Source organism: Leucoraja erinacea, chromosome 8 (genome assembly GCF_028641065.1).
Source record: "Leucoraja erinacea ecotype New England chromosome 8, Leri_hhj_1, whole genome shotgun sequence".
Taxonomy (NCBI): domain Eukaryota; kingdom Metazoa; phylum Chordata; class Chondrichthyes; order Rajiformes; family Rajidae; genus Leucoraja; species Leucoraja erinaceus.
This window is the reverse complement of record NC_073384.1, coordinates 23,738,412-23,764,549: the sequence shown is the minus strand read 5'-3', so window position 1 is coordinate 23,764,549 and position 26,138 is coordinate 23,738,412. Positions and strand designations below refer to the sequence as shown.

General features: G+C 44.9%; 1 protein-coding gene across 1 annotated transcript in view; it reads left to right on the top strand.

Moving 5' to 3' along the window:
- LOC129699441 (thrombospondin-2-like) overlaps positions 1-18,808 on the top strand; it is a 66,455-nt gene extending 47,647 nt beyond the window's left edge. Inside the window, exons 10-22 of the mRNA XM_055639234.1 lie at positions 3-176; positions 940-1,067; positions 1,154-1,306; positions 2,024-2,242; positions 4,127-4,234; positions 4,938-5,097; positions 6,850-6,968; positions 8,369-8,603; positions 9,263-9,490; positions 10,081-10,352; positions 12,879-12,976; positions 14,238-14,377; positions 16,314-18,808. Coding sequence (XP_055495209.1) covers positions 3-176; positions 940-1,067; positions 1,154-1,306; positions 2,024-2,242; positions 4,127-4,234; positions 4,938-5,097; positions 6,850-6,968; positions 8,369-8,603; positions 9,263-9,490; positions 10,081-10,352; positions 12,879-12,976; positions 14,238-14,377; positions 16,314-16,321 — 2,042 coding nt within the window. The 3' untranslated portion in view covers positions 16,322-18,808. The remainder of the gene's footprint in view (positions 1-2; positions 177-939; positions 1,068-1,153; positions 1,307-2,023; positions 2,243-4,126; positions 4,235-4,937; positions 5,098-6,849; positions 6,969-8,368; positions 8,604-9,262; positions 9,491-10,080; positions 10,353-12,878; positions 12,977-14,237; positions 14,378-16,313) is intronic.
- Positions 18,809-26,138: the final 7,330 nt, after the last annotated feature.

The following is a 26,138-nucleotide window of genomic DNA, read 5'->3' as shown; positions in this document are numbered from 1 at the left end:
AGTTGACGGCAGCTGGAGCCCCTGGTCGCCCTGGTCACCCTGTACGGCCACGTGTGGCGGCGGACTGCACGAACGCAAGAGGAACTGCAACAACCCCGTGCCCAAGTACGGTGGCAAGAAGTGCCTGGGTGACACCAGGGACAGTAAACTGTGCAACAAAGAGCCCTGTCCTATAGGTAGGTTGCAGCATATCACCATGCACTCTGTGTCACAAAATGTTTGTGATTATGACAATTTTATATCCAGTGTTTATGCAAGATAAACCTGCAATCTAATTGCACCTTTTGCCAGTAGTTTCATTTGAAACAAAAACAGTAATTGTAGAACAGTTTAATGTCTAATTATGTTTAAAATCTACACAATTTACTTCAAGCCTGCACTTCTGTATATGCCGTCTTTAGCCATTGTTTATGGTGCATTCAAGATCATCCTTTGCATAGCCTTCATTGCAATCTCCTCACTGTTGCACCTGAGCCAAATACTCTGGTGTGAGACTGGGGTCACAAATAGGCCAGGTCACCACTGCTTGGGTCCTCATGAAATGTCCACCAACTTGGGTAGATGAGGAGAAATGGAATAGTGGCCTTTGATGAGATTTGTACACCTGGCTCCTTCTCGGTTTATTCTCATCACAGTGCTGTGTCTTAAGTCTCTCGTTCTATCCTTGATGCTTCTAAAATGTCTTCCTCGATCCGTGATGCTCTGGTTAATGCCTCTCCCTCTATCCTTGAAGCTGTGTCTGAAGTCTCACCGTCTACCCTTGATGTTTTGAATAAAATACTTCCTCTACCTGTGATGTTCTGCTTGGTGCCTCTCCCATTTCCTTGAAGCTGTGTTTGAAGTCTCACACTCTAACACTCTACCCTTGATGCTCTGTCCAAATCATATTCGTTTACCCTTGATGCTGTGTTTAACACCTCTTCCTCCACACTTTGCCAGATGGATGTCTGTCCAGCCCCTGCTTCGCTGGGGTGGAGTGCAGCAGCTCTTCTGATGGGTCCTGGGAGTGTGGCCCATGTCCTGCTGGCTATCGGGGCAACGGCACCTTCTGCAAGGACATCAACGAGGTATGGGATTTGCAACCCGAGCACTGCGCCGCAGTTCAGATTCTACACATCGTGGCCACTTGCTGACCTCTTTGATTTTCTTGCAGTGTGCGGAGGTCCCTGATGTCTGCTACCAGGTGAATGGTGTTCAGAGATGTGAGAACACTGAGCCAGGATTCCACTGCCTTCCTTGCCCTCCACGCTACAGGGGCAACCAACCCTTTGGTCTTGGAGTCCAAGCCGCCAAGACAGACAAGCAAGTAAGGAGCACTTAACTTGGGATGCTTAAGCTTGAGAGATCCTCAATGTTATACTGTGGGGGGTTCATGTGGTTATATTGTGGGGGGCAGCCTACAAAGCATGTGTCCCATCACATTGCAACAGTGGTGCCTGCATCTACAACACAAATAGATTAAAAGCAAGATGAGTGTAGGCCACTCAGCCCCTCCAGACTGCTCAGTCATTGACTTGTGTTGGTGCCTCTCCCCTGTCTCTCGAATCTTGTGCAGCTCCAGAGCCTCCCATTGATCCAGCTGTGCCTTCACTTGTCCAGGGCTAAAAGCCTCAAATTCCCTCAGTAATTCTCGCCCTGTTCCTCTAAGAATCAATTGCCACTAGCGAGAGAGTTCCGGAGATGAGGAGGAATTTATTTTGTCAGAGGGTGGTGAATCTGTGGAAGCCAAGTCAATGGATATTTTTAAGGCAGAGATTGATAGATTCTTGATTAGTCAGGGTGTTGAGATATGGGTTAAAGGCAGGAGAATGGGGTTGAGAGGAAAAGATAGAACAGCCATGATTGAATGGCAGGGTAGATATGATGGGCCGAATGGCCTAATTCTGTTCCTTGAACATGCCAGGCGGCTTCCTTTGGACTGAACCTTTCATCATATGTCCCAGTATTTCCCGTTCTCCTGTCGAATGTTTACATGCTACGGCTTGTGCTTGTGTTTTGACCCTCCATCCTTTCCACCCTGCAGGTGTGTGAGCCCCACAACCCATGCAAAGACGGCTCCCACAACTGCCATAGGTATGCCAGGTGCATCTACCTGGGCGTCTTCAGCGAGCCCATGTACAAGTGTGACTGCCGGATCGGATATGCCGGTGACGGTGTCATCTGTGGAGAGGATTCCGACCTGGATGGCTGGCCTAACGAGCAGCTGGCCTGCACAGCCAACGCCACCTACCACTGCAAGAAGGTAAGGGGGAGGGGTTGGTAATGCAGGACGCTAAAAGAGGGTCCCACAGTGGGGAGCGCAGGGTGGAGGATTTATTTCAAGCAAGCCAGGTGAACTGGATGGCAAGGTGCTGTGCCATATGAGCACTGCACCTTGTACAAAGACCTGCACTTACACTTATTTGTGCACACACACATACTTTCATGTCGCAAGGTGCAACGTTTGAATTACATCTACATTACTTTTGGGGCCACAACCATATGACCTAACCACCTGATCCAGCCCACTCCTACTGTTCACAGTACACTAACACCCCTCCTACATACATTCCCTTTGTTACTCAGACACACGCTTGCACGCGCATGCTCACACACACACACACACACACACACACACGTACATATATATTCACACACAAACACATTCACTCTTTGTCACACAGGCATCACACAAACCCACACCATCTCCCACATACACCCGCACACCCACACTCCACATTCACACTCATACACCCAAAATGTAGTCATGCATTCACTTATTTCTGCACACACACATATATTGTTACTTTGGTTAGATTTTATAATGTTTTTAGTCAGAGGGTGGTGGGGAGACCGCTGTGGATACCGTGATTGGGTAATTTTAAGGTCAGAATTGACAGATACTTAATTGGTAGAGGCATCAAGGGTTAAGGGGAGAAGGCAGGAAACTATTGTTGAAGGGAAAGATAGATCAGCCATGATTGAATGGTGGAGTAGACTTGATGGACCGAATGGCCTACTTCTGCTCCTATGACATACTTTCATTCTCATGCACATATTTATACGCTGGTGCAAATAGACTCTCTCTCACACACTCATTTGCAGCCACACACACTTTCCAACATAATATCACCCGCACACAAGGCACACTGAAGCACACACACTCACATTTTCGCTTGCACACCCATTCACACACACATACTCACACACAGCGTAACCCTGACCGTAAAGCAATTGATGGAATTCCAAAGAAGGTCGTTAATAAAACTAAAATAACACATAACTGGTTTGATACTAATAAAAAATGTTTACTTCACTGCTTGAAAAATGATAGGAGAGTCGTTAACCATTTTGTTATTTCAGGAGGCAGGAATGGGTTTTAAATATGTTCCTAATTTGAATGCAGAGCTTTGACCTCATTCATAATCTCTATGAACTCGAAGTCCTCCTCCAGGCAGTAATCAGACACCCACTACTTGCATCAGGGAAAGCAAAAGGCTGTAACTGGCACGATTTTTCAAAATCCTCCCCACTTTGTTTTAAACTCCTGTTAATGATTATGGTCCAGAATTTCTATTACGTGGCGTAACTGCGCGATAGACTTGTGTCAGAATTTGGGCTTGAGCTGTTCCAATTTTGAACTTTGCAGAATTGCATCCTATGTGTGGCATGTAGGCATGCTGAGCTATTGAGACAGGCACAGTGGTACCCAGTGGTGTGTAGAAGAGTCTCGACCCGAAATATCACCTATTCCTTATCTCCAGAGATGGTGCCTGACCCGCTGAGTTACTCCAGCATTTTGTGCCTTTCTTCAGTGTGTAGGGTTTGCTTGCAAGCCACTTCATTTGTGCGCGTGGGAGACCTGCTTCAGCGTAATCCATAATGAACTGACCGAGGCTGCGATTTGTTCTTGGGGCCAACTGCTCCTGTTGATACTTTCCAACGCTCACAGCTAAAGGCCATAATCTGCCTCCCACTGTGGTTATTACAGGGAAAGGAAATAGGATCTGGGGAATTGGTGCAACAGTGGGAAGGTCAAATGTGGGAGGTGATGGGATAGTGGAATGTCAATGTGCCCAGAGCAGGCAGGGTGGGTGAGGTGCGCATATCGTTCTGTCCCGCAACAATTCCATTGCTCTTCCATTAGGATAACTGCCCACATCTGCCCAATTCCGGACAAGAGGACTTTGACCGGGATGGAGTGGGAGACGCCTGCGACAAGGACGATGACAACGATGGGAGGAATGACGACCAAGTGAGTTCTGGAACCTTCCTCTGGGATTTTTCCCTCAGACAATAAAAAGCACGGTGAAACTCGATATTCTGCAACCCTTTAGTGGTGCTGGACTAGTAGATTTTCTAACTATTACCCTCACACACCCAAATTCACTTGTTATGAGTTCCTGTAAACACAGTGGGTTTGAAGGGAGTGTGGGGAACTAGGATCTGGTTGATATTGAAGATAGTACAGGGGACTAGTGAAATTCAAGAGAATGCAGGAAATGGGGACTAGGAGTTGAAAGAGACTGCAAGAAATAGAACCCTGGTGAGTTTGCAGAGAATTTGGAGAATTAATTTAATGAGAATGTGGGAAATGGGGCCCCAGTAACGTTAAAGGTTTGGGCCCCTAATGAGTTTAAAATTAGTTTAGGAATGGGATCCTAGAGAGTTGGGAATGGGGCTCCAGTGAGATCCAAGGGAGAGTGAGGTGGGAACCCAGTGAATTTAAGGGAGAGTGGGAATGGGTCCCCAGCAAGTTTAAAGAGTGTGGGAAATGGCGTTCTAGTGAGTTTAAAGGGCGAATGGGAAGCGGAGTACCGGTGGCTTTGAAAGAGGTGTGGGAAATGAGGCCTGGAGAACCAGATGCTGAACCATCAGGATTCCAGAAGCTTTGCTGCATGTTGCACCCAATGCACCCCATGGACAGGAGTAATACAGGGCATGTCTTTCTCTTCCAGGACAACTGCCCTCTGCTCTACAATCCCCAGCAGTTTGACTATGACAAGGACGGCGTGGGCGACCGATGCGACAACTGCCCATATGACCACAATCCTGCGCAGATTGACACGGACGGGAACGGTGAAGGCGACGACTGCTCAGTTGACATTGATGGGGATGGTGAGCATGACAGGGACCCCCCCCCCCCCCCCCCCTTAAGCTCAAGCCCAGGTGGTCTGCAGCCTTTGCCTGGATGGTAGTGAGACAGTGGGAGAATGCGTGCACACTGGGGTCAGGATAGAAATGGGGGGGAAGGAGAAATATAATGGGGTGAGGTGTTACCTAAAATAAAACCTGATGTACATACCATAGGTTTTAAGCTACCCAAGTGGAATATGAGGTGCTGTTCCTCTAGAGGGCATGTGGCCTCACTCCGGCAATGGAGGTGGCCCAAAAACAGAAAGGTCAGCATGGGAATGGGAGGGGGAGGATGGCAGCCGGGAGATCCAGTAGGCTGCAGAGTTAAGGGTTCAGTCCTCAACCCTGCATTCTGATGGAAGGTTGACCTGAAGCTTTAATTATGTTTCTCTTCAAAAAGTGCTGAGCATGTCCTGCATTTCCTATTCTTTTTCATTTTAAGCCACAAAATAATTTTCATCCAACAAAAAATTCAAGAGAGTTTGACATTCCGACAAAGGTTAGAAAGTGGAGACAAAGAGCTGTCGGAGTGAAGAGCACTTCAGGGGAAGCATGGCTGGCGTATGGGAAGGATAGGACACAGTGATTGGATAAGGTCAGGAGCAGTTGAACACTGTATCTATATGTGGTGCTCCATACAAGAAAGGATAGGGAATGGGGCACATTGCCACTGGTGTCTGGTTCAGTTCACTGGTGTCTGGCTCTGAGACGGCATGCGTACAAATGTTCTCACCACCTCCATTAGTGTTCTGCGTTCCCTACTGTGTAAAGTTCCTCCATCTGCATCACTACTAGACTAATTCCTCACCTTGTTGGGAGCAATCCCCACTGGACTGGACAGCCAGAGGGAGTAGAGCAGGTGGCAACTTCTTTCATGTACATTTGCATAGCATAGGAGGGTGTGGTGGGAATGGATGTGGCAGCAAGGGCCATGGTCTCATCTCTCCTCAATCATATTGGTATTCAGTTATTATTGTCACGTGTACCATGAAAATCTTTGGTAGACACAAACTACTGGAGTAACTCAGTGGGTCAGGCAGCGTCTTTGGAAAGAAGGAAGAATGGGTGACGTTTTGGGTCGAGACCCTACTTCAGACTCCACCATGATTTTTTTTGTTTTGCATGCCTTCCACGAAAATGATAACATACACGAGTACAACGTAGTGCAAAAAAAGAAAGGAATCAGAGTGTTGCAGTATAGTGCTGCAGCTATAGAGAGTGCAGATTTTAAAAAGTGTAAATGTGGCAACAAAGTCGTTTACAAGAATGGGAATCCATACTCAGCAGATGAGAAGTCCTGTAGTCTGATAACAGGAGGGAAGAAACTGTTCTTAACTCGTGCTTTCACACTTTTGTAACTTCTGCCTGATGGGAGTGGGGAGAAGAGAGAATGACCAGGGTGTGAGTGGTCCTTCATTATATTGGCTTCTTTCTTGAGGTAATGTGAAGTATAGATGGAGTTTGTATGATGGACAGGGCTGCGTCTGCAACCCTCTACAAATTCATGTGGTCTTGGGCAGTTGCCACATCAAGCTGTGATGCATCTCAATAGGATGCTTTCTATGGTGTATCTGTGGACATTGCTATAATGGAGACATGTTGCATTTCCTTAGTTTTATGAGGAAGTAGAGATGTTGATATGGTTTCTTGATCTGGTCTAAAGTTAAAATAAAGCTTCTTGGTTTAATCTTAATACCAATGTTATTGTAACAATCTTATTCCCATGTCAAATAGACATCCTGAATGAGGCTGACAACTGTCCTTATGTGTATAACACTGACCAGAGGGACACTGACCAAGATGGAGTTGGAGACATGTGTGATAACTGTCCACTTATGCATAACCCTGACCAGGTAAGGACAACATCTGCTGCTACTCGACCAAGAATGGTTCAACCAGTCTGATGGGACCACCCAAACACAAACCATCCCAACATTGGAAATGCTTTTCTGCTGCTTTACTGGTGCACGGCAAGAAAGATGCAGCACTTCAACAAGGCAGCACAACACCACCTTCTCAAGGGTCAGTTGGGCCCAAGCAATAAATGTTGACCTTTCCCATAATTGCCCCTAATACACAAACGAATGAACCAAAAACTGCCAAAGTTGTGCGCAAGGCCCAAAAACCTGTCTCTCCTCACCATTCCAGGTTCTGCTTTTCTCCATGGAGATATATGTCCAGGTTCAGACATTGCTGTGTTGAAACAGTTGCCTGTATTTCCCTAGATTACAACAGGAACTCCATTTCCTTAAACACTCTGCCTGGCTGTGAGTTGAGCTCGTGGAAGGTTCTATAGACTGAAGAGATTGCAGATGTTGTAAATTTGAGCAAAAAAAAATTTGTCGGAGGAACTCAGGACTGAATGTAAGGTCTTTACCCAAAATGACTTCCTGTATCACATTGGCAGTTCCTCTCATCTCAGGTGTATTTCCAACTCTGATTAGTCAGATTGGTCCATACTTCCCACATATGTCTGTATGCCTCCACAGATGATAACTGGCCCCCTGAGTTCCTCCTGCAGTTTGTGTTTTCCTGAAGAGAAGTTCCAACTAGTGCAGTGGACTTCATCAAACCAGCACTGGTTGCCCGACACCTTAAAGGAGTGCTGCTCTTTTGATGGGGTCGATCACAGATGAAAGGTCAAAAAAGCCTACCTTCCTTTCAGAGTCAAAGTAATAGATACAGACACAGGCTCTTCAGTCCATTGAGTGCACATCACCCATCAACTGCCTATTTACAGTAATGCTACATGAATCCTGCGTTCTCACAGCTTCTGCCAGATAATACATCCCGGTTAAGTTAAGGGTGATTTACAGTGGCCAGTATGCATGTCTTTGGGATTTGAGGCCCAAACATCCAGGGGAAACGCACGCAATCACAGGGAGAAAACAATCTGCACACGCACGGCACCTGAAGTCAGGATTGAACTGGGTCCCTGGACATGTCAGGCGGCAGCTCTCTCCGTTGTACTGTTCAGATGGATGTGAAAGAGAAAGACTGTGTGACACTGTATCAGGGTGAGTTTTTCCCAAAGTCTTGGCCAGTATCCATTCCTCTGGTGGCATCACTAAAGAAAGAGTAATCTGCTTTTTTATCACATGCGGTTTGAGGGAATTGCCAATCAACTTCCAGTTTCTAACAGTGACCAAATGCAAAATTATTCAATGAAAATGAAAGCGCATTGTTTTGCCGCATATTGCAACATGTCTTTGGGCAATAAAGATTCAGCTCATGGTGTTCTCTCATCCTGCAGGAAGACAATGACTCAGACCTGGTGGGTGATCAGTGTGATGACAATCAGGACATTGATGAGGATGGCCACCAGAACAACCTGGACAACTGCCCTTACATTGCCAACTCCAACCAGGCTGACCACGACAAGGATGGGAGGGGAGATGCTTGCGACCCCGATGATGACAATGATGGCGTTCCTGATGAGAAGGACAATTGCCGTCTTGTCCCCAACCCTGACCAGATCGATGCCGATGGTGAGCAACATTTGGTGAACAATTCACCAGGATCCTGCTGCAGTTTCAGAAAAGCCCTGGAGATGAATCCAAGCATTAGGCCTGCACTCACCTGCTAAATACTTTGTGTTTAAAGATAATCGTTTATTGCTGAATATTGAGAGTTTGCAAAATGATCAAGTTGTTTGCGAAAAATAGTCTGGACTCTCCTTCCCCTTCTCCCCACTCTACTACGATCAATCTTATCTGACAGCCTTTTTTCTCCTTTTTATCTCTAGCCTTGGTCCACCCATCTGTCAATGGAACCCCCACTTCTAGCTACCTATCACTTGCCACGTTGTCTCTCCCCCACATCTTTTCCTACTCTCTCCCCCCTAACACAATCAGAAGTGGCTCAGCCCAAAACATCGCCTACCCATTTCCTCCACAGATACTACCTGACCTGCTAACTTTCCTGTCCTCTGCAGACTTATTAATTTACCTCCTACATTCATAACCAACAATATGAATATTGATGGTGTGATAAACCCCTGGCATGTGTATTTTTATTCTGAAATGACTGGATTATCAGTGATATGTTATATTGTATTACAATTGTTGTTCCTGTGTTGAATCTTCCACCCCAACGCCTGACGCTGAGGATGTGGGGGGATTTAACCATGTTGGATTTTGCCATGCAGGTGACGGCAGAGGAGACATCTGCAAGGACGACTTTGACAATGACAGCATCCCAGACATCTATGACGTGTGTCCCGAGAACAGTGCCATCAGCGAGACCGACCTGAGGAAGTTCCAAATGGTCCACCTGGATCCACAGGGGACGACGCAAATCGATCCTAACTGGGTAGTGCGCAACCAGGGCAGGGAGTTGCTGCAGACCGCCAACTCTGACCCTGGCCTTGCTGTCGGTAGGTAATAACGGGGACACAATAGGGTATGTGAGAGGCCCTTTCCCCGTGTTAGTGGGCACCTGGCCTACTGGACACCGGATTGTTAGTCATAGTGCCAGTTCTTTATGGATAGGATGAAGTCCCACCAACATCCCCTTGCCTGTACACCATTACCAATCTCACATCACTACACTGTGATGAGCATCTTCACCATATAGTTGATGGAGATAGATCACTGGATGGAGTAGCATAATGGGTATGTCACTGCTCTAGCAATCAAAAGGTTTGGCCTATTGATCTGGAGCTTTTGGCCCAAATCCCACATAGCAATTGGGAAATTTGATGTATTTAATTCAGAGAGATGGAGGCACAAAAATGTGCTGAATTGTAAAAGCCCATCTGTATTGTTTGTGTTCTGTGGTGGAAAGGGAGATCTGACATCCTTACCTGGTCTAGAATGTTTGGCTACATGGTCTGCTCTGAAATTGCCTAGGCATCAAAGGTGGGCATTATCTTCATCGATAACGATGCTTCACCTTTCCTGAAATTGACATCACGATATGGTGAGACTTCCCTGAGAGGAAAAGTATTGTGTTGTTAATCCACAGGTTTCGATGAGTTCAACGCCATCGACTTCAGTGGCACCTTCTACGTCAACACAGACCGCGATGACGACTATGCCGGCTTTGTTTTTGGCTTCCAGTCCAGCAGCCGCTTCTACGTGGTGATGTGGAAGCAGGTCACCCAAACCTACTGGGAGGAGAAGCCGTCCAAAGCCCATGGATATGCCGGCGTCTCGCTCAAGGTGGTGAACTCAACCACGGGCCGGGGGGAGCACCTGCGTAACGCTCTCTGGCACACTGGCAACACCCCCGGACAGGTAGGACTGAGCTATGGTAATCAGGTACAACCCCGAACCCTATCTGTCACCTAACCCCCCATCACCCCAACCTAGTCTGCTGTACAAATGGATGACCACGAAGGAAATAGACCTCTCGGCCCAACTGGTTGAGACACTATAGAAATCGGTGGAGGGAAGAAGGCCAGTTAGCCCATTGTGTCTGCATTGGCCACAAAGAAAGGTGTTGTCCTTCAGGAAATGTCTGCGTATATGTGACTGAGCAGACCGGTGTGGATGATGTATCTGAAAGGGTTCAGCAAGCCATAGTTCAAGAGGGAAAATACATGCTGCCATTGCCACAAGAACACAAGAAATCAAGAACAGGAGAAGGCCATTCAACTCCTAAAGCCTGCCCTGTTATTGAGCATAATTATGGCTGATTTGCCCAAAACCTCGTCTCCTTTCTCCACCAGTTTCATATAGCCTCCAATTCCCCTTCTCTCAAAAATGTACTCACTACCTCTTTAAATACTTCTATTGATCCAGCATCCACAATGCTTCAGAGTAAAGAACTCCAGAGGTTCATTATACTCTGTGGGAATAAATTACTATGCACCTGGGTTTGTCAGCAGTTCACGCATCCTATGAATGATAACCAAAAACTTAGGGTAATCCCACTTCCCTACTCTTGGTCCATGGTCTTAAAGATTTCAGCTCCCAGTGTTCATCTAGGTGCTCTTTAAGGACTTGAGCTGTTTCCTCTTGCGCCACCATGTCAAACTGAGTTCCAGCTCTACTGCTCTTCATGTGAAAAGAAGTTCCTCTCTGATCTTTCCACCGATTACCTTGACTTTGCCTCTTTAACCTCCTCTACCAGAGGATGTAAATCCTTATGTTCTATTCAGTCCAAACGTCTCATGGCATTAATTCCACCCTCGGGCAAAATTAACATCGCTGTGTTCAAACTGCACACAATTTTGCTCACACATGGGTTCATTTGTCTCCATTGCCGTTCCTTTCGATTCCCATCCCCCGTAATCCATACCTGTAGATCACCCCAACTAAACCATGTTTTCTCCCTGGCTAGAATATTCTCCTGACCACTTTGTATTCGATGTAGCTCTCATACTTAACTTCCTCAGAGGTAGAGGCCTATTTTCTCCATCTAACTATCTGCAGCTGCATGGAGGTCGTCAGCCATATGTTTTTCATGAGGAAAGATCCTTGGCCTGCTCAGTGGTTACAGCTAAGTACAAGCAAAGTTTGGTTTCCAAACAGTTCAATGACTCAAGTCTTAAAAGTAACTTTAACTTAAATAAATAAAAAATAAATACTAAGTGAATTTAATGTGTGGGAAGGCCAGATCAAAGTTGGTGCTGATCAGGAAATGTAGAATGGCTCATTGTTGGCTGAGGGTAAGGTAAATTTTCACGTTAAATTCACTTTGTACTCTTCTATATCTCTAGTTTCTCTCTCCCCTGACTCAGTCTGAAGAAAGGTCTTGACCCGAAACGTCACCCATTCCTTCTATGCAGAGTTGCTGCCTGTCCTCCTGAGTTACTCCAGCATTTTGTGTCTATCTTCGGTGTAAACCAGCATCTGCATTTCCTTCCTACACTGGAAATAACTTGTTGGGGGAAGAGAACAGAGCTGGGACCTCTGCTTCCCATCCCGTCTGCCACTAAAACCACGTTCTACCTGTCAGAGCACACTATCATCATTTAGAGCATCTCTGTCAAATCCTACCTCTGCTCTCTACACAGTCCCGGATATTTACTGTCCGTCACCCACAGCCTCTGCCCTACAACCATATCAAGAGTTTGGTCTTGTACCTAAAGGGGGATACCTAGATCTGGATGCAATTCTAAGGGCTGGGCATAGATTTATACAGGTTTAGTCCATTGCCTTTAGTCTGCAATTCATTCTCTTCATGGAACTAACCGAGAAATCCCTCTGACATAATTTGTTGAGAAACATAGACAATAGGTGCAGGAGTAGGCTATTCGGCCTTTCGAATCAGCACCGCCATTCAATCCAATCATGGCTGATCATCCAAAATCAGTACCCCGTTCCTGCTTTTTCCCCATATCCCTTGATTCCGTGAGCCCTAAGAGCTAAATCTAACACACCTTGAAAACATTCAGTGAATTGGCCTCCACTCTCTTCTGTGGCAGCGAATTCCACTGATTCACAACTCTCTGAGTGAAAAGATTATTCCTCATCTCAGTCCTAAATGGCCTACCCCTTGGCCTGCTCTGTGGCTACAGCCAAGTACAAATGAAGTTTGGTTTCCTAACAGTTCAATTACCGGGTAATCAAGTCTTACAAATAACTTAATAACTTAAATAAGGCTGGAGGCTGGAGATCAGTTTGGAGAGCATTTGGGATATGAAAAAAACATGTGTAAATGAAGGTCCAGACCTTAGCCATGGTGTAATTGAAGGGTGGATTAGGTTCGAAGGGCTGAATGGGTTCCTGTATCTACCTAACACTCTCACATTGTTTGCTGCTAGTGTATACCTCATAGAATCCCCAAAGGTGAATGTGGATCTGCATCTGTTTTAGGTGCGAACTTTATGGCACGACCCCAAGAATATCGGCTGGAAAGATTACACCGCCTACAGGTGGCACCTGATCCATCGACCCAAAACAGGCTTCATCAGGTAACTGGGCCTGGGTGCAGGGGAGAAGCTGCTCACCGCAGCCAGCAGTTAAGACTAATGTCCATCCACAATCTGATGATGTTGTTCTTTGAGGGAATCACTCAGCAGTGAAGGGTGAGAATTCCAGATTGTAAAGTTATGCTATTCTGGCCTGGGAATAGCAAAGAACAGTCCGATCTTGTTCTCTCTCATTAGAACAAAAGGGAACAGGATCCACTCAGACAGCGGACAAGGTGCCAGAGGACATGGTTGAGGCAGGTGCAATAATAACATTTACAAGACACTTCAACTGGGATATGGATAGGAAAGATTTAAAGGGATATGGGTCAAACACATGCAAATGGGACTAGCTTAGATGGGCATGTTGGTCAGCATGGATGAGTTGGGCCGAAGGGCCTCCTTCTATGACTGATCCGATGAGTCACAATGGTCCAAAAATCCCCTTAGTCAGGATTAATATTTCGAACAGAACACATGAAAAAGAAATAAGACCAGGCATTATGTACAGAAATGCATAGTGGACAAAAGTGTGGGGAATGGGATTCGCCAACAGCATTTTCAGAGCATTGGAACAGGCTTTGTGGGCCAAATAGCCTCCTGCTGTGCTGTGGTTCTACTACCATTGCAAATGAGCCCAACAAATCAATTCAGAACACACAGATCAACCGTGTGCAAGAGGAAAAATTAATTGAACATGATGATTATTAACAAGATATAATGAGGTGAACCAATCACACCAAACTCCCCTGACTGTTCACTCACTCACACAGACACACAAATACACACACATTAAATTTGTGCACGTTATATTTATACAAAAAGTTAGATGTGCATGTATTCCGCCTGTATATTTTGGGAAATAAACACACACACAGCACATTTTTTATATTATTCTATGTATTCTTTGAGTTATTCGTTGAGTTCTTTAAAATCAATATTGAATTTCACATAACAGTTCCGTGTCGCACAGTTCTACACGAAAGAAGTTCTGACCTATGTCTGTTCTAATACTGTCAATATCTGGAGTTAATATCTGATATCCGCCTTGTGAATACTTTAAGTAAGGTCAGTGCGGATATATTAAGAGGGATCTGATTTAAGGGTGTAAATGTATTGTTAAGAATTGAATGTGCTATAAGCTGTGACCTTTAAAACATTGCTGTACCAGTCACTGCTGCGAGTTGAGAGTAACTGTATATAATGTTTTATCAGTAATTATACCTCTGTCATTTGCCATATAAAGATGTCTCTGCTTCCACAGGGTGGTGGTCCATGAAGGGAAACAACTCATGTCCGACTCTGGTCCCATCTATGATAAGACATTGGCTGGTGGACGACTAGGTCTTTTTGTCTTCTCCCAAGAGGCCCTTTACTTCTCTGATCTCAAATATGAGTGTAGAGGTAAGTCTACCCTAGACAGACCTTGTATGAACACAAGCTTTATGGTCCCAGTGATTCCGTGGTTCACAAATCACTGCAACTCTCTTAGCGTTCACTTTAGGTTCCATACCTGACTCTCTCTCACTTCCATTATTCATCCCAGCAGTTAAACCCACCTTATTATTATTCTAAAGTTGGTAAATATATTCACTCAGAGGATGCCAAGGGTCCAGAACTCAAGTGTTTGAAAGAGTAGGTGAAGCAGAAACCCTCATCACATTAATTACCACAACAAAACCCGACAAAGTGGAACTAGGGTACTACAATAATGTTGACAGCATGGGTACCTTGAGTTGAATGCCCTCTGGGCTGTCATTATACTGTATATATTCTATAAGATGGGAAAGTCCTAGGAGCCCATTAGCCTTGAACAAATGCAGGAGCTGTAATATTTTTCAGTCCCATTTCCACTTCTGCTCTCTGGAAACATGTCCAATTGTTTGCAGGCTTCACCGGAGATTCATAGCAAAAGGATTTGAGTATAAGAGCAGGGAGGTGCTACTGCAGTTGTACAGGGTCTTGGTGAGACCACACCTGGAGTATTGCATACAGTTTTGGTCTCCTAATCTGAGGAAACACATTCTTGCCATAGAGGGAGTACAGAGAAGGTTCACCAGACTGATTCCTGGGATGGCAGGACTTTCATATGAAGAAAGACTGGATAGACTCAGCTTGTACACGCTGGAATTCAGAAGATTGAGGGGGGATCTTATAGAAACTTACAAAAGTCTTAAGGGGTTGGACAGGCTGGATACAGGAAGATTATTCCCGATGTTGTGGAAGTCCAGAATTAGGGGTCACAGTTTAAGGATCAGAGGGAAGTCTTTTAGGACCGAGATGAGAAAATCATTTTTTACACAGAGAGTGGTGAATCTGTGGAATTCTCTGCCACAGAAGGTAGTTGAAGCCAGTTCATTGGCTATATTTAAGAGGGAATTAGATGTGGCCCTTGTGGCTAAAGGGATCAGGGGTATGCAGAGAAGGCAGGGATTGGGATACTGAGTTGGATGATCAGCCATGATCATATCGAATGGCAGTGCAGGCTCGAAGGGCCGAATGGCCTACTCATGCACCTATTTTCTATGTTTCTATGTTTCTATCTTCAGTTTCCTCCCACACTCCCAAGATGTACTGGTTTGTAGGTTAATTGGCTTGGTATAAGTGTAATTTGTCCCTAGAGTGTGTAGGGTAGTGTTAATGTCCGCTGATCGATGCGGACTTGGTGGGCCGAAGAGACTGCTTCCATTCTGTATCTGTAAACTAAACTAAACTAAAATGGGCTGATGCCCCCTGAGAAACGAAAGCAAGCGTGTTAGGAGTTCTGTCCAGGTTTCTTGCATTAGGTAGAGATCAGACATTGTTCCCTGCTTTTCAACTTGATTCCACTGAAGTCAAGCAGCTAAATTTAAGAAAGCCCTCTTATGCTTCATGCTTCTGGCATTAGTGACCAAGGCCAAATGTGTTCCTTGTCACCAAGCAGGGAACACTGGAAATATTCAACAGGTCAGATAATGTCTGCGGACAGGGTAATATTTCAGAGTGCAGCAGGTAGTGCTGCAATCTCACAGCTCCAGCAAACCAGGTGCATCCTGACCTCCGGTGCTGTGTGTGTAGAATTTAAGGATCCTCTGCGTGCTCCAGTCTATCCCACATTCCAAAGACATTACAGATGGTAGGCTAATCGGCCATCTTAAATTGCCCCTAGTGTTGGTGGGTGGTATGAGAATGTAGGGGGAGAGGGGGTGTAGGAAGGTAATGGTCTAGTGAAAGAAAATGTTATTAGGAAGCAAGTGGAAGAATGGGACAGGTGGGAATGTTCAATACTTAATGAGGCTGAATGGCCTCTTCTGTTGCAGGAAGTGCAGTGTGTAAGTGATGTGATGTTCTGTGTCCACAGATAACTGAGAAGTGCCTGCAACACACATCATGGATCCTCGAACATGCTGCACAGCCTCGTCACCCGAATAAGACTGCCGTCTCGACTCCCGCCCACTCTTTCACTGCTCTCTCTCTCCCTGATGGCCCCTCACCTCCACTCCACCACCCCTTCAGTTGACTGTGGTGACACCACCTCGCTCCGTGCACATTGCCTCTATGGATGGCCCCACCAAATGCAGCAACTGAGACCACACCGGCTGGAAGCTGACTGGATCTCAATGAATCTCACACCATCACTATACCTAGATAGCGGGATTAGTGAACATTTAACAAACTTATACTGCTAAGATATGAGTCTGCCCCATTTGTTTTCTGATGTCATTGAAATCAATTAGCAGACTGTTTCTATTTTAAAGAAAAGAATCTGATTGAACGATGTTTAAAATGACATTTTCTTTGGGAAACAAGAATGAATTACAAAAAAAAAGTTTTAAAACCACTTTGTTTATAACTTTTTCTATCACATTTCACTGTCTGTACATAGAAGCTTCCAGGTATTTTGGCATTACAACTATTGCAAGTGATGGTATTCAGCAGGTGCTCTCTCTTTACCATTTAATCCTTCACTGGCATGTTAGTTGCTTCTTCATGTGGCCAGCACTAACTGAGTAAAAGGTATGACTGGTATTAAGGGGATAGGGGCAAAGCAAGCAACAACTAATAATGTATCTGCTTATTCTGAATATATGCACACAGAGAGATATATTCTACATATTGCATATCATTTTTGAAAATTACTGTTCTGGATATTGCACACATTGCGGGCTCTGTCAGTATTTACCAATGTCTGTTGAGTAACTGTCAGACAAGAATCAACTGATTAATTCCTGTCATCTGCCCCTCTCCCTCTCTCCTGATACATTCCTTTCCCCCACCACCTAATTCTGGATGAAGATAGTCCCAACAGTTCAACAGGTCAACTTAGAGCGAATGTTGTTCGAGGATAAAATAAATGGCATTTGCAGTTGGGGAGGGGAAAAGATGTGAATATTTAGATTGTAACATATTTTCCTATTTAATTTATTTATGGTTTTACCTCTTTCTCTCTCTCTGCCTCTCTTTCTGTCTCTCTCTCTCTCCCTCTCTCTCTCCCTCTCTCTCTGTGTCTCTCTCTCTCTCTCTATCTCTCTCTCTCTCTCTCTCTCTCTCTCTCTCTCTCTCTCTCTCTCTCTCTCTCTCTCTCTCTCTCTCTCTCTCTCTCTCTCTCTCTCTCTCTCTCTCTCTCTCTCTTTAAAAAATGTTTGTGGGAAGCAGTGAATTTTGCCAAAGACTGTAAATAATTTATTTATTTGTTTACACTGAAGTAATATCGAAATTTGAATGCGAAACTTGGCCGAACAAACCCTAGTCTTTATTTTTTTGTTTAATGTTAGGCAAATAAACTATCAAAAAGGCTCAAACAGTGTTCTGTGAGTTCAACCAATCTGTGTTCATCTTCCTTAGGTAAATACATTTGCCGAATTTTGTTTGCTGTAGGCTGTAAATAGCAGTGGTGTAGTGTAAAGCAAACTTCTATTTGTTGGTTAGGTGACCCTTTTATGGAGGTTGCGCAAGCCACATCTAGCAGTTTATTGACATCCCCATTAATCTGCTCAAGAGGTTGACACTAGAGTTTTGGCATCTCCGATTCAATATCAGAACAAATCTTATCCAGTCTTAGAAGCAGCTCCCTATCCCCTTTGCTAAACAAATTAGCCTGTAAATAAAAGCAGAACAATGGTAGAACTCTGCAGGTTAATCACAATCTGAGGACGCAAAAAACGCAAGTCAACATTTCGGGTTAGGAGCCTGCATTAAGACTCCTGAGGCATAATCTTGACCTGAAACATCTTTTGCGTCTGCAGATTCCAATTGACCTGCCTGGATCTTCCAGTGTTCTGTCTTTATATGGAGACACATATGTCTACAAATGCTGGAATCTTGAGTGAAAAACAAACTGCTGGAGAAACTCAACAGGTCATGTAGTATTTGTGGAGGAAATTGGGCAGATGACATTTTGCGTCTGGACCTTCTTCAGTTTGAGTTCCTCTGGCAGTTTGTTTCTTGCTTCTGTTTTTATATCCCGGATTCCAGCATCTGCAGTCTCTTTTGGCTTCAGCCAGTAACTAGAAGGAACTTAATTAGATCAGATAACTTTCCCTGGCAGCCTGCAATCTGGAGGTTGTGGTTTGGAGAACGTTCCCCTCGACAACCCACTATCCCACCAAATCCCTGCCACTGACCGCCAACTCTCATGTTTTCCATTGCCTCTCTCTCTTGGCATTCTGCTTATATCAGTGCATGTATTCACTTTGTATTGTTCCAGGATAATTTGGTTCCTTGCATCAGGTTATTAAAACTTGTCAAGTTTTTGGTTTCTCTTTGATATATATCGCGCTCATAAAGTTATTAACTGTATATAGCCAAAGGGTGCAGATTGTAACGAAGCATATAATAAAGTATTCTTGTATTGGAGTTGGAGCTCCCGTCTACCAGAAATGATTTTCCAAGGCCTTCTGCTATGTAGTAGTGCTTTTGATAAGTGACCATTTGACATTGTTCTCTTCTTCTGACCAACACCTTTGCATACGCACTGTTACTCTGTTCAAGGATACAGTGTGCAAAGATCTGTGGACCACTCTGAGCCACCAGTGGCCAGTAGTGATGCTAAGAGTAAAGAATGAGCTTGCATTCCCAATAACCTCATGGCAGCCATTGGGAGTATAGTACAGGGCTTCTCAAATGTTGGTAATCGGCTCATTCACAGAATAATCCCACGGCCGGCAATGTGATAACAACAAACAGATCCATTGGCGAGGTTGATTAGCAGGATATCAGTAGAAACATAGAAAATAGGTGCAGGAGTGGGCCATTCGGCCCTTTGAGCCTGCACCGCCATTCGATATGATCATGGCTGATCATCCAACTCAGTATCCCATCCCTGTCTTCTCTCCATACCCCCTGATCCCTTTAGCCACAAGGGCCACATCTAACTACCTCTTAAATATAGCCAATGAACTGGCCTCAACTACCTTATGTGGCAGAGAATTCCACACATTCACCACTCTCAGTGTAAAAAATGATTTTCTTATCTCGGTCCTAAAAGACATCCCTCTTATCCTTAAACTGTGACTCCCTATTTCTGGACTTCCCCAACATCGGGAATAATCTTCCTGCACCTAGCCTGTCCAACCCCTTAAGAATTTTGTAAGTTTCTATAAGATCCCCCCTCAATCTTCTAAATTCTAGCATGTACAAGCCGAGTCTATCCAGTCTTTCTTCATATGAAAGTCCTGCCTTCCCAGGAATCAGTCTGGTGAACCTTCTCTGTACTCCCTCTATGGCAAGAATGTATTTCCTCAGATTAGGAGACCAAAACTGTACGCAATACTCCAGGTGTGGTCTCACCAAGACCCTGTACAACTGCAGTAGAACCTCCCTGCTCTTATATTCAAATCCTTTTGCTATGAATTTATGCTTTCTTCACTGCCTGCTGCACCTGCATTCCTACTTTCAATGACTGGTGTACCATGACACCCAGGTCTCGTTGCATCTCCCCTTTTCCTAATCGGCCACCATTCAGATAATAGTCTACTTTCCTGTTTTTGCCACCAAAATGGATAACCTCACATCCCATTATTCCAGCACCCTAAAATCTTATGACTTAAGTGGATGTTCCAATTTCTGAGTATTGCATTTGAGTGTTCAACATGAGAAGCACTTAACCTCAAAGTCAGCTGACTCAGAACTACAAGCTTTCCCTCTGAGTTGCAGCAGATCCCTTCAATGATGTTGCCTCCTTCTCTTACTGTGGCATGACTGAGTGTGGCGTGAAAGCAAACATGGAAATGCTGAAAGAATTCAGCTAGTCAAGAAGCATTAGTGAAAAGAGAAGCCAGCAAAGTTTTCAGATCAAGGACACTTCCTCAGAACCAGTTCTGAGGAAAGACTCCTTAACCCAAAACATTAACTGGTTTCTCTTTCGATGACTGACTGCTGAATTCTTCCAGCCTTTCTATTTTTGTTTCAGATTCCAGCATCTGCGGCTTTATTTGTTTTCCATTTCTGTTGAGCATGACATTCCTTTCCAGCAAAGCCAGCAACGTGCTCATTTCGTTTAAATGTTGTCCTTGTCGTGACTCAGTGTGCTCGCTATGCCTTGCTCTTGAGCCCACGACTTGTGTATTCAAGTCCTGTTGCAGAGAGCTCTGTAACCAAAGGCACGGTCTTTTCAAGGAAACATTAAACCAATGCTCTACCCACTCTCTAGCAAGTCAGTTATAGATTCCCTGGATGTATCTTAAGTGACTTCTTTCTGGTATCCTAATCAACACTCTTCCATCACCACAGTGGACAGAATTATTTGCCACGTTACAAGGACAACTACATGCCAGCCAATTCATAGTTTGTAACATGCCTTGAGTTATTTTAGGTGGTTGCAATATGGAACGCACTGACTGAGGAGGTGCCGGAGGCAGGTATTCTCACAAGAACCATTTGGACATGGCATAGGAGGGTACAGACCAAGTGCTGGTGAAAGGAATTAGTACAGATAGGTACAGTACATCAGCACGGACATGGTAGATCTTTTCCTGTGCTGTATTAATCTATGTCCTGAGGCTGTGAAAGGCACAATAAGAAGACACAAGATGCTTCTACACAAGTAAAAGACAAAGAAAAACTGCTGAGTGCAATGTCTTCTATCCTTGGTTACTTATTGTTCCACACTGGACATTCCTTCTTCTCCCTGCTCCAATTGGGCAGAAGGTACAGAAGCTTGAAAGTGCGCACCACCAGACTCAGGAACAGCTTCTACCCCTTTGTTATCAGGCTTCAGAATTTCCATAAGCTGGAGTTCTGTCCGATTCTCTTCTACCCCATTGCGGACATTGGACTTGGTCTATGTGTTACAATGCTGAGAACTATATTCTGCACTTTGTATCTTCTCCTTTGCTCTATCTATTGTACTTGAATTTGACTTGATTGTATTCACAGTATGTGTAGTATTATCTGATCTGGTTGAATAGCATGCAAAACAAAACTTTTCACTCCACCTCAGTACACATGACAATAACAAAACTGATTCTAACTCTAAACTTTTTTAATTGGAAAAAGATTTGACTTTGAAGCTCAAAAGGCATTTTCTTCAGAGAACAAACTCACACTCTCCCTTAATCCTTTCTCTATCCAGTAATCCATCTCCTGTTGTTTCTTGAAATCATGTCCACTTCTGTGCTAATTCTCTCCACAATCTTGCTGCTTTTAAAGAAATAAAGCTTCCGCTGCAATGTGTAGAGTCCTTATTCAGTGTCTTATTCTCTGATTACTTGACTCCTGATTGTATTGAATGAAGAGGGGTCGGGAGAAAACCCTTTCTGAGCCATACATCCTATTAATAATATCAACCATCACAAATGCACAGTGAATGACCATATTAATAGTCGATTGCAATAATTGCTTTACTTCAGAAAATTCACCATGGGCAGGAATTTTGAAACCCATGTAAAATAATTACATCCTGTGGGAGATACCAGTATCTAAATGCATAAAAAGTGCATGCTGTGCTATGAAATTGAGTCACATTCTGTAGGCAACACATTCAATAGGGGGAACTGAGAATGTTTTGTTAATACACCAAATAGTTGTGATGTGGAAGAGCGGTGGAAACAAATATGATGGAAACAATGGGATAAGTAGTTGGAAAACAAATATTTCATGGCTGGCGCAAGAGAGCGGAGAGATTGCGACTAATTCGCTAATTCTTCCAAAGAGCCATCACAGAAAAGGTGGGCAAAATGGGCTGATTTAATGATTCTACAAAATTAATCCTACAGTATAAAGTCCCTGGAAGGAAACTCAGAGGGAGCATTTCTACAATGGCGAAAGGAAGGCAATATTTGTGCATTTACGAAAATTTAAGTTGGTTTGAAAGAGAGGGTATTCAAAAAACCACCACATGCAAAGTCCAAGGACTAATTTCAGACAGTCTCAATCAAAGTGGGGAAATTCCTCCTTGGATCTGAACTCAGAGTGGCCGTGCTGATTCTGATCAGAAGATGCAGAATGAAAGGAACATTCGGCATTGGGTAAGGTCGGCAGTAACTCCATCATAGGGCAAAGAAAAAAACAGCCTGTAGCTGCCCCAGGACCTGGCATTAGTAGAGATTGCACTTGTAGAGGTTGAGGAGGAATGCCACCAGTTCGTACTGCTGAATTAGACTGAATTAGCCTAACAATCCTACTTTTCATTTAATTGTGCCTATGATAATAAAGTATAAATTTCACTGAATAGCACACAACTCGGAAAGCAAATATCTCCCCTTCACTTGGGAGCTTGAGACTCCTGTTACCATGATATTTTCTTGCCCACCCCATCCCCAAAAGATTGCATGTCCTGTCCCAAACAAGTTTAGATTGAGGCTTTTGAACCTTGTTAGATTTTAGATTGAGACTCTTCTGACAAGCTTTTTGAACATACTGTAATTGGGAACCCGTTGACGCACTTAGACCCAGTGCAAGTTAATATATTGATACCTCCTTTACCTGTTTGAAATACAACTTTACATGTCTAATGCACCCTGCAGCATTTTGTGGGTAACCTGAAGCTGTGGTGTCCTTAAAAGGGCTCTTAAAAATAGCAGAGTCAGGGGATATGGGGAGAAGGCAGGAACGGGGTACTGATTGGGGATGATCAGCCATGATCACATTGAATGGCGGTGCTGGCTCGAAGGGCCGAATGGCCTACTCCTGCCACTATTGTCTATTGTCATTCAGCCTGATATAAAAGCAGATAAAGACTTGGAACTTGGGGCAGCATCTGTGGAGAGAGAACAAGAGCTAATATTTCTGGTCCACATTTTAAGCTTTTATTTCACCTTTCCAGTTTTTCAGCATTTTTATGATTTTAATTTTGTACCCTGTAGTCACTTTTTATGGCAAGAGGAAAAAATACCCTGCTCCAGAAAACATGTGTTCTTGCATTTCTTCTTGAGTTGTTGGACAAAGAGGGGAAAGCAATGGTACATTAATTTGGTTACATGGCTATTGGGGGTGCCCGGAATAGGTACACAATTAGGAGCCGGAGTAGGACATGCAAAGCCTAGAGCTGTCCCACCATCATTATCATGGCTGATCCTTTACCTCTGCTCTAGTTTTTGAACTGTTCCCATATCCCTTGATTCCCATAATATCCAGGAATCTGTGATTTGTATCTCAGTGGCTAAGCCTCCACAACCTTCTGGGATTGAGTATTCGAAAGATTAACCATCCTCTGAATGAAAAAAATATTCTCTGCATCTCAATGTCAACTGGCCTCCTCCTTATTTAGATTCCAAGACCCTTGGTCCTGCACTCCTCAGTCGGATGAAACATCTAGTGTGTTGAACCCTGCAAGTACTTTCCAATTTTTGAAGAACATCCCCTTCCATATGTGGCCACATCACATTGAAACAGGGATATCACCAATCCACTATACAGGAGGGCATCAGAAATCTATCGATAACTACTGGTTGGGGAAGATGCAAGCAGTGGTTTTCACTTACTGAAGGTTTCACAAGAAGGTGAGGTTTAGTTATGCCCCTGTCCCACTTAGGAAACTTGAACGGAAACCTCTGGAGACTTTGTCTTCCATGCAGTTCCCGGAGGTTTTTGTCAGTCTCCCTACCTGCTTCCACTACCTGCAACATCCGGCAACCACCTGCGGGAACCGCATGGAAACCTTGGGTGGGGCGCAAAGTCTACAGAGGTTTCTGTTCAGGTTTCCTAAGTGGGACAGGGGCATAAGGGTATTCTATGACATGGGGGGCAGCTGTCACGGGTACCATGGGCAGGGCAAAAGAAGTGAGAGGTCCATCAATAGCCAGAGTGGGTGGTAGACTGGGGAAGGGTGCAGAGATACGTTGAGTTTGAGTTTAGTTTATAGTCATGTGTACCGAGGCACAGCTTTTGTTGCATGCTAACCAGTCAATGGAAAGACAAAACATGATTACAATCGAGCCATCCATAGTGTACAGATAAAGTTAATGTGTTCAGTGCAAGATAAAGCCTGTAAAGTCCGATCAAAGGTATTCTGAGGGTCTCCAATGAGGTAGATAGTAGTTCAGGACTGCTCTCTAGGTGTTGGTAGGATGGTTCAATTGCCTGATGATAGCTAGGAAGAAACTGTCCCTGAATTTGGAGGTGTGCGTTTTCACACTTCTACACTTTTTGCGCGATGGGAGAGGGGTGAAGAGGTAGTGGCCCGAATTCGACTGGTCCTTGATTATGCTGGTGGCCTTGCCGAAGCAACATGAGGTGTACATGCTTTGGTGATGAAGGAGAACATCATGGCAGTAGTCCAAGATGGCATTCCCGAGGGATTGTCCAGTGAAACTATATGGTGGAGCTGAGAAATAAAAAGAGAGTGGTCACCTTGTTGGAAGTGAACGACAGACCACCAAAGAGTCAATGGGAATCAGAGGAACAAGCATGTCAGGAGATTGCAGACTGCTACAAGAATAAAAGCGTTGTTCTAATAGGGGATTTTAACTTTCTGAATATAGGCAGGCACTCCATGGAGCCCATAGATGGGGTGGAATTTGTCAAATGTGTGTGGTCGGTGGGGGCGCTGCAAGCCGGCAGCCCTGCCAGCAGCGTGTCAGTTCTTTATTCTTTTTTTGTTTTTTTAGTCTGTCATATTGTGGGTTTTTAATGTTCCTCTGTGTGTCTTGTGTGGGGGGTGGTGTGTGTGGGGTGGGTGGTGTGTGTGGGGGGTAAGGGGGAAACCGCTTTGGTTGTCTCCTCCACAGAAAGGCGACTTTTTTCATGTTGCCTCCCCCGTGGCCTAACAGCAAGGATCAGTGCGGCCTTTTCCGGGGACGTGCCCGGGGCTTCAGTGGCGGGGGGCAGCGTGGACTCTCGGTGTGGAGCGGGCGAGCCCTCGCCGGGGCTCGTCGGAGGGGAGCACTCCATTCGCTGGCCCGCGGCAGGTGCAGCATCTGCAGCCTGGGATTCCTCGTGGGGGACCCGGGAGGAGAAGAAGCTCCGACTGCCGGCCCGCGGCCAACTTCTAGCACGGGCGCGGCGTGGACTTGCCATCAGGAGCGGGGTCCCTCGCCGGAGATCCCTGGAGGGGAGCTTCAACCGCCGGCCCTGCAGTCTGTGGTGCTTCTGGCTGCGGCGCAACAGGAACTTTAGATCCCCGACCGCCAGTCTGCGGCCTACACAAACCTGAAGCCGCGGTCTCTGGTCGGGAGGCACCGATTCAGGATTTACCTGGACTTTTTGTCTGCACATCTGGATGCCAGTGATGGTTGTGGAGGGTTGAGGTCCTGACCACGGGGGAAGATGGAGGAGGACTGGCCAAGTTTTGTGCCTTCCAACACAATGATGAATGCTGTGGTGGATGTTTGTGTTGAATTTTTGGTGTGTTTTTGTGTGTTCTTTTTATTGTACCGCTGCTGGCAAATTCATTTCACTTGCACTTTATCAATCCAATAAAACTGATTGATTGATTGATTGATTGATTGATTGATTGATTGATTGATTGATTGATTGATTGATTGATTGATTGATTGATTGATTGATTGATTGATTGATTGATAAAGCAGTTCTTAGAAGGTGAGGGAAAAGCTCAAGAGTCAAGAATATTTTATTGTCATATGTCCCAAACAGAAAATTGAAATTCTTACTTGCAACAAACTAAAGCCCCTGTCCCACTTACGTGTCCTTGGCACGCTAATTACACGACCTCGTGGTCGCGTTGAGGCGCGACGGTCCCGTGAAGGGCGCACGCTACTTCTGGAGCACGTGACGTCATTTGAAGATG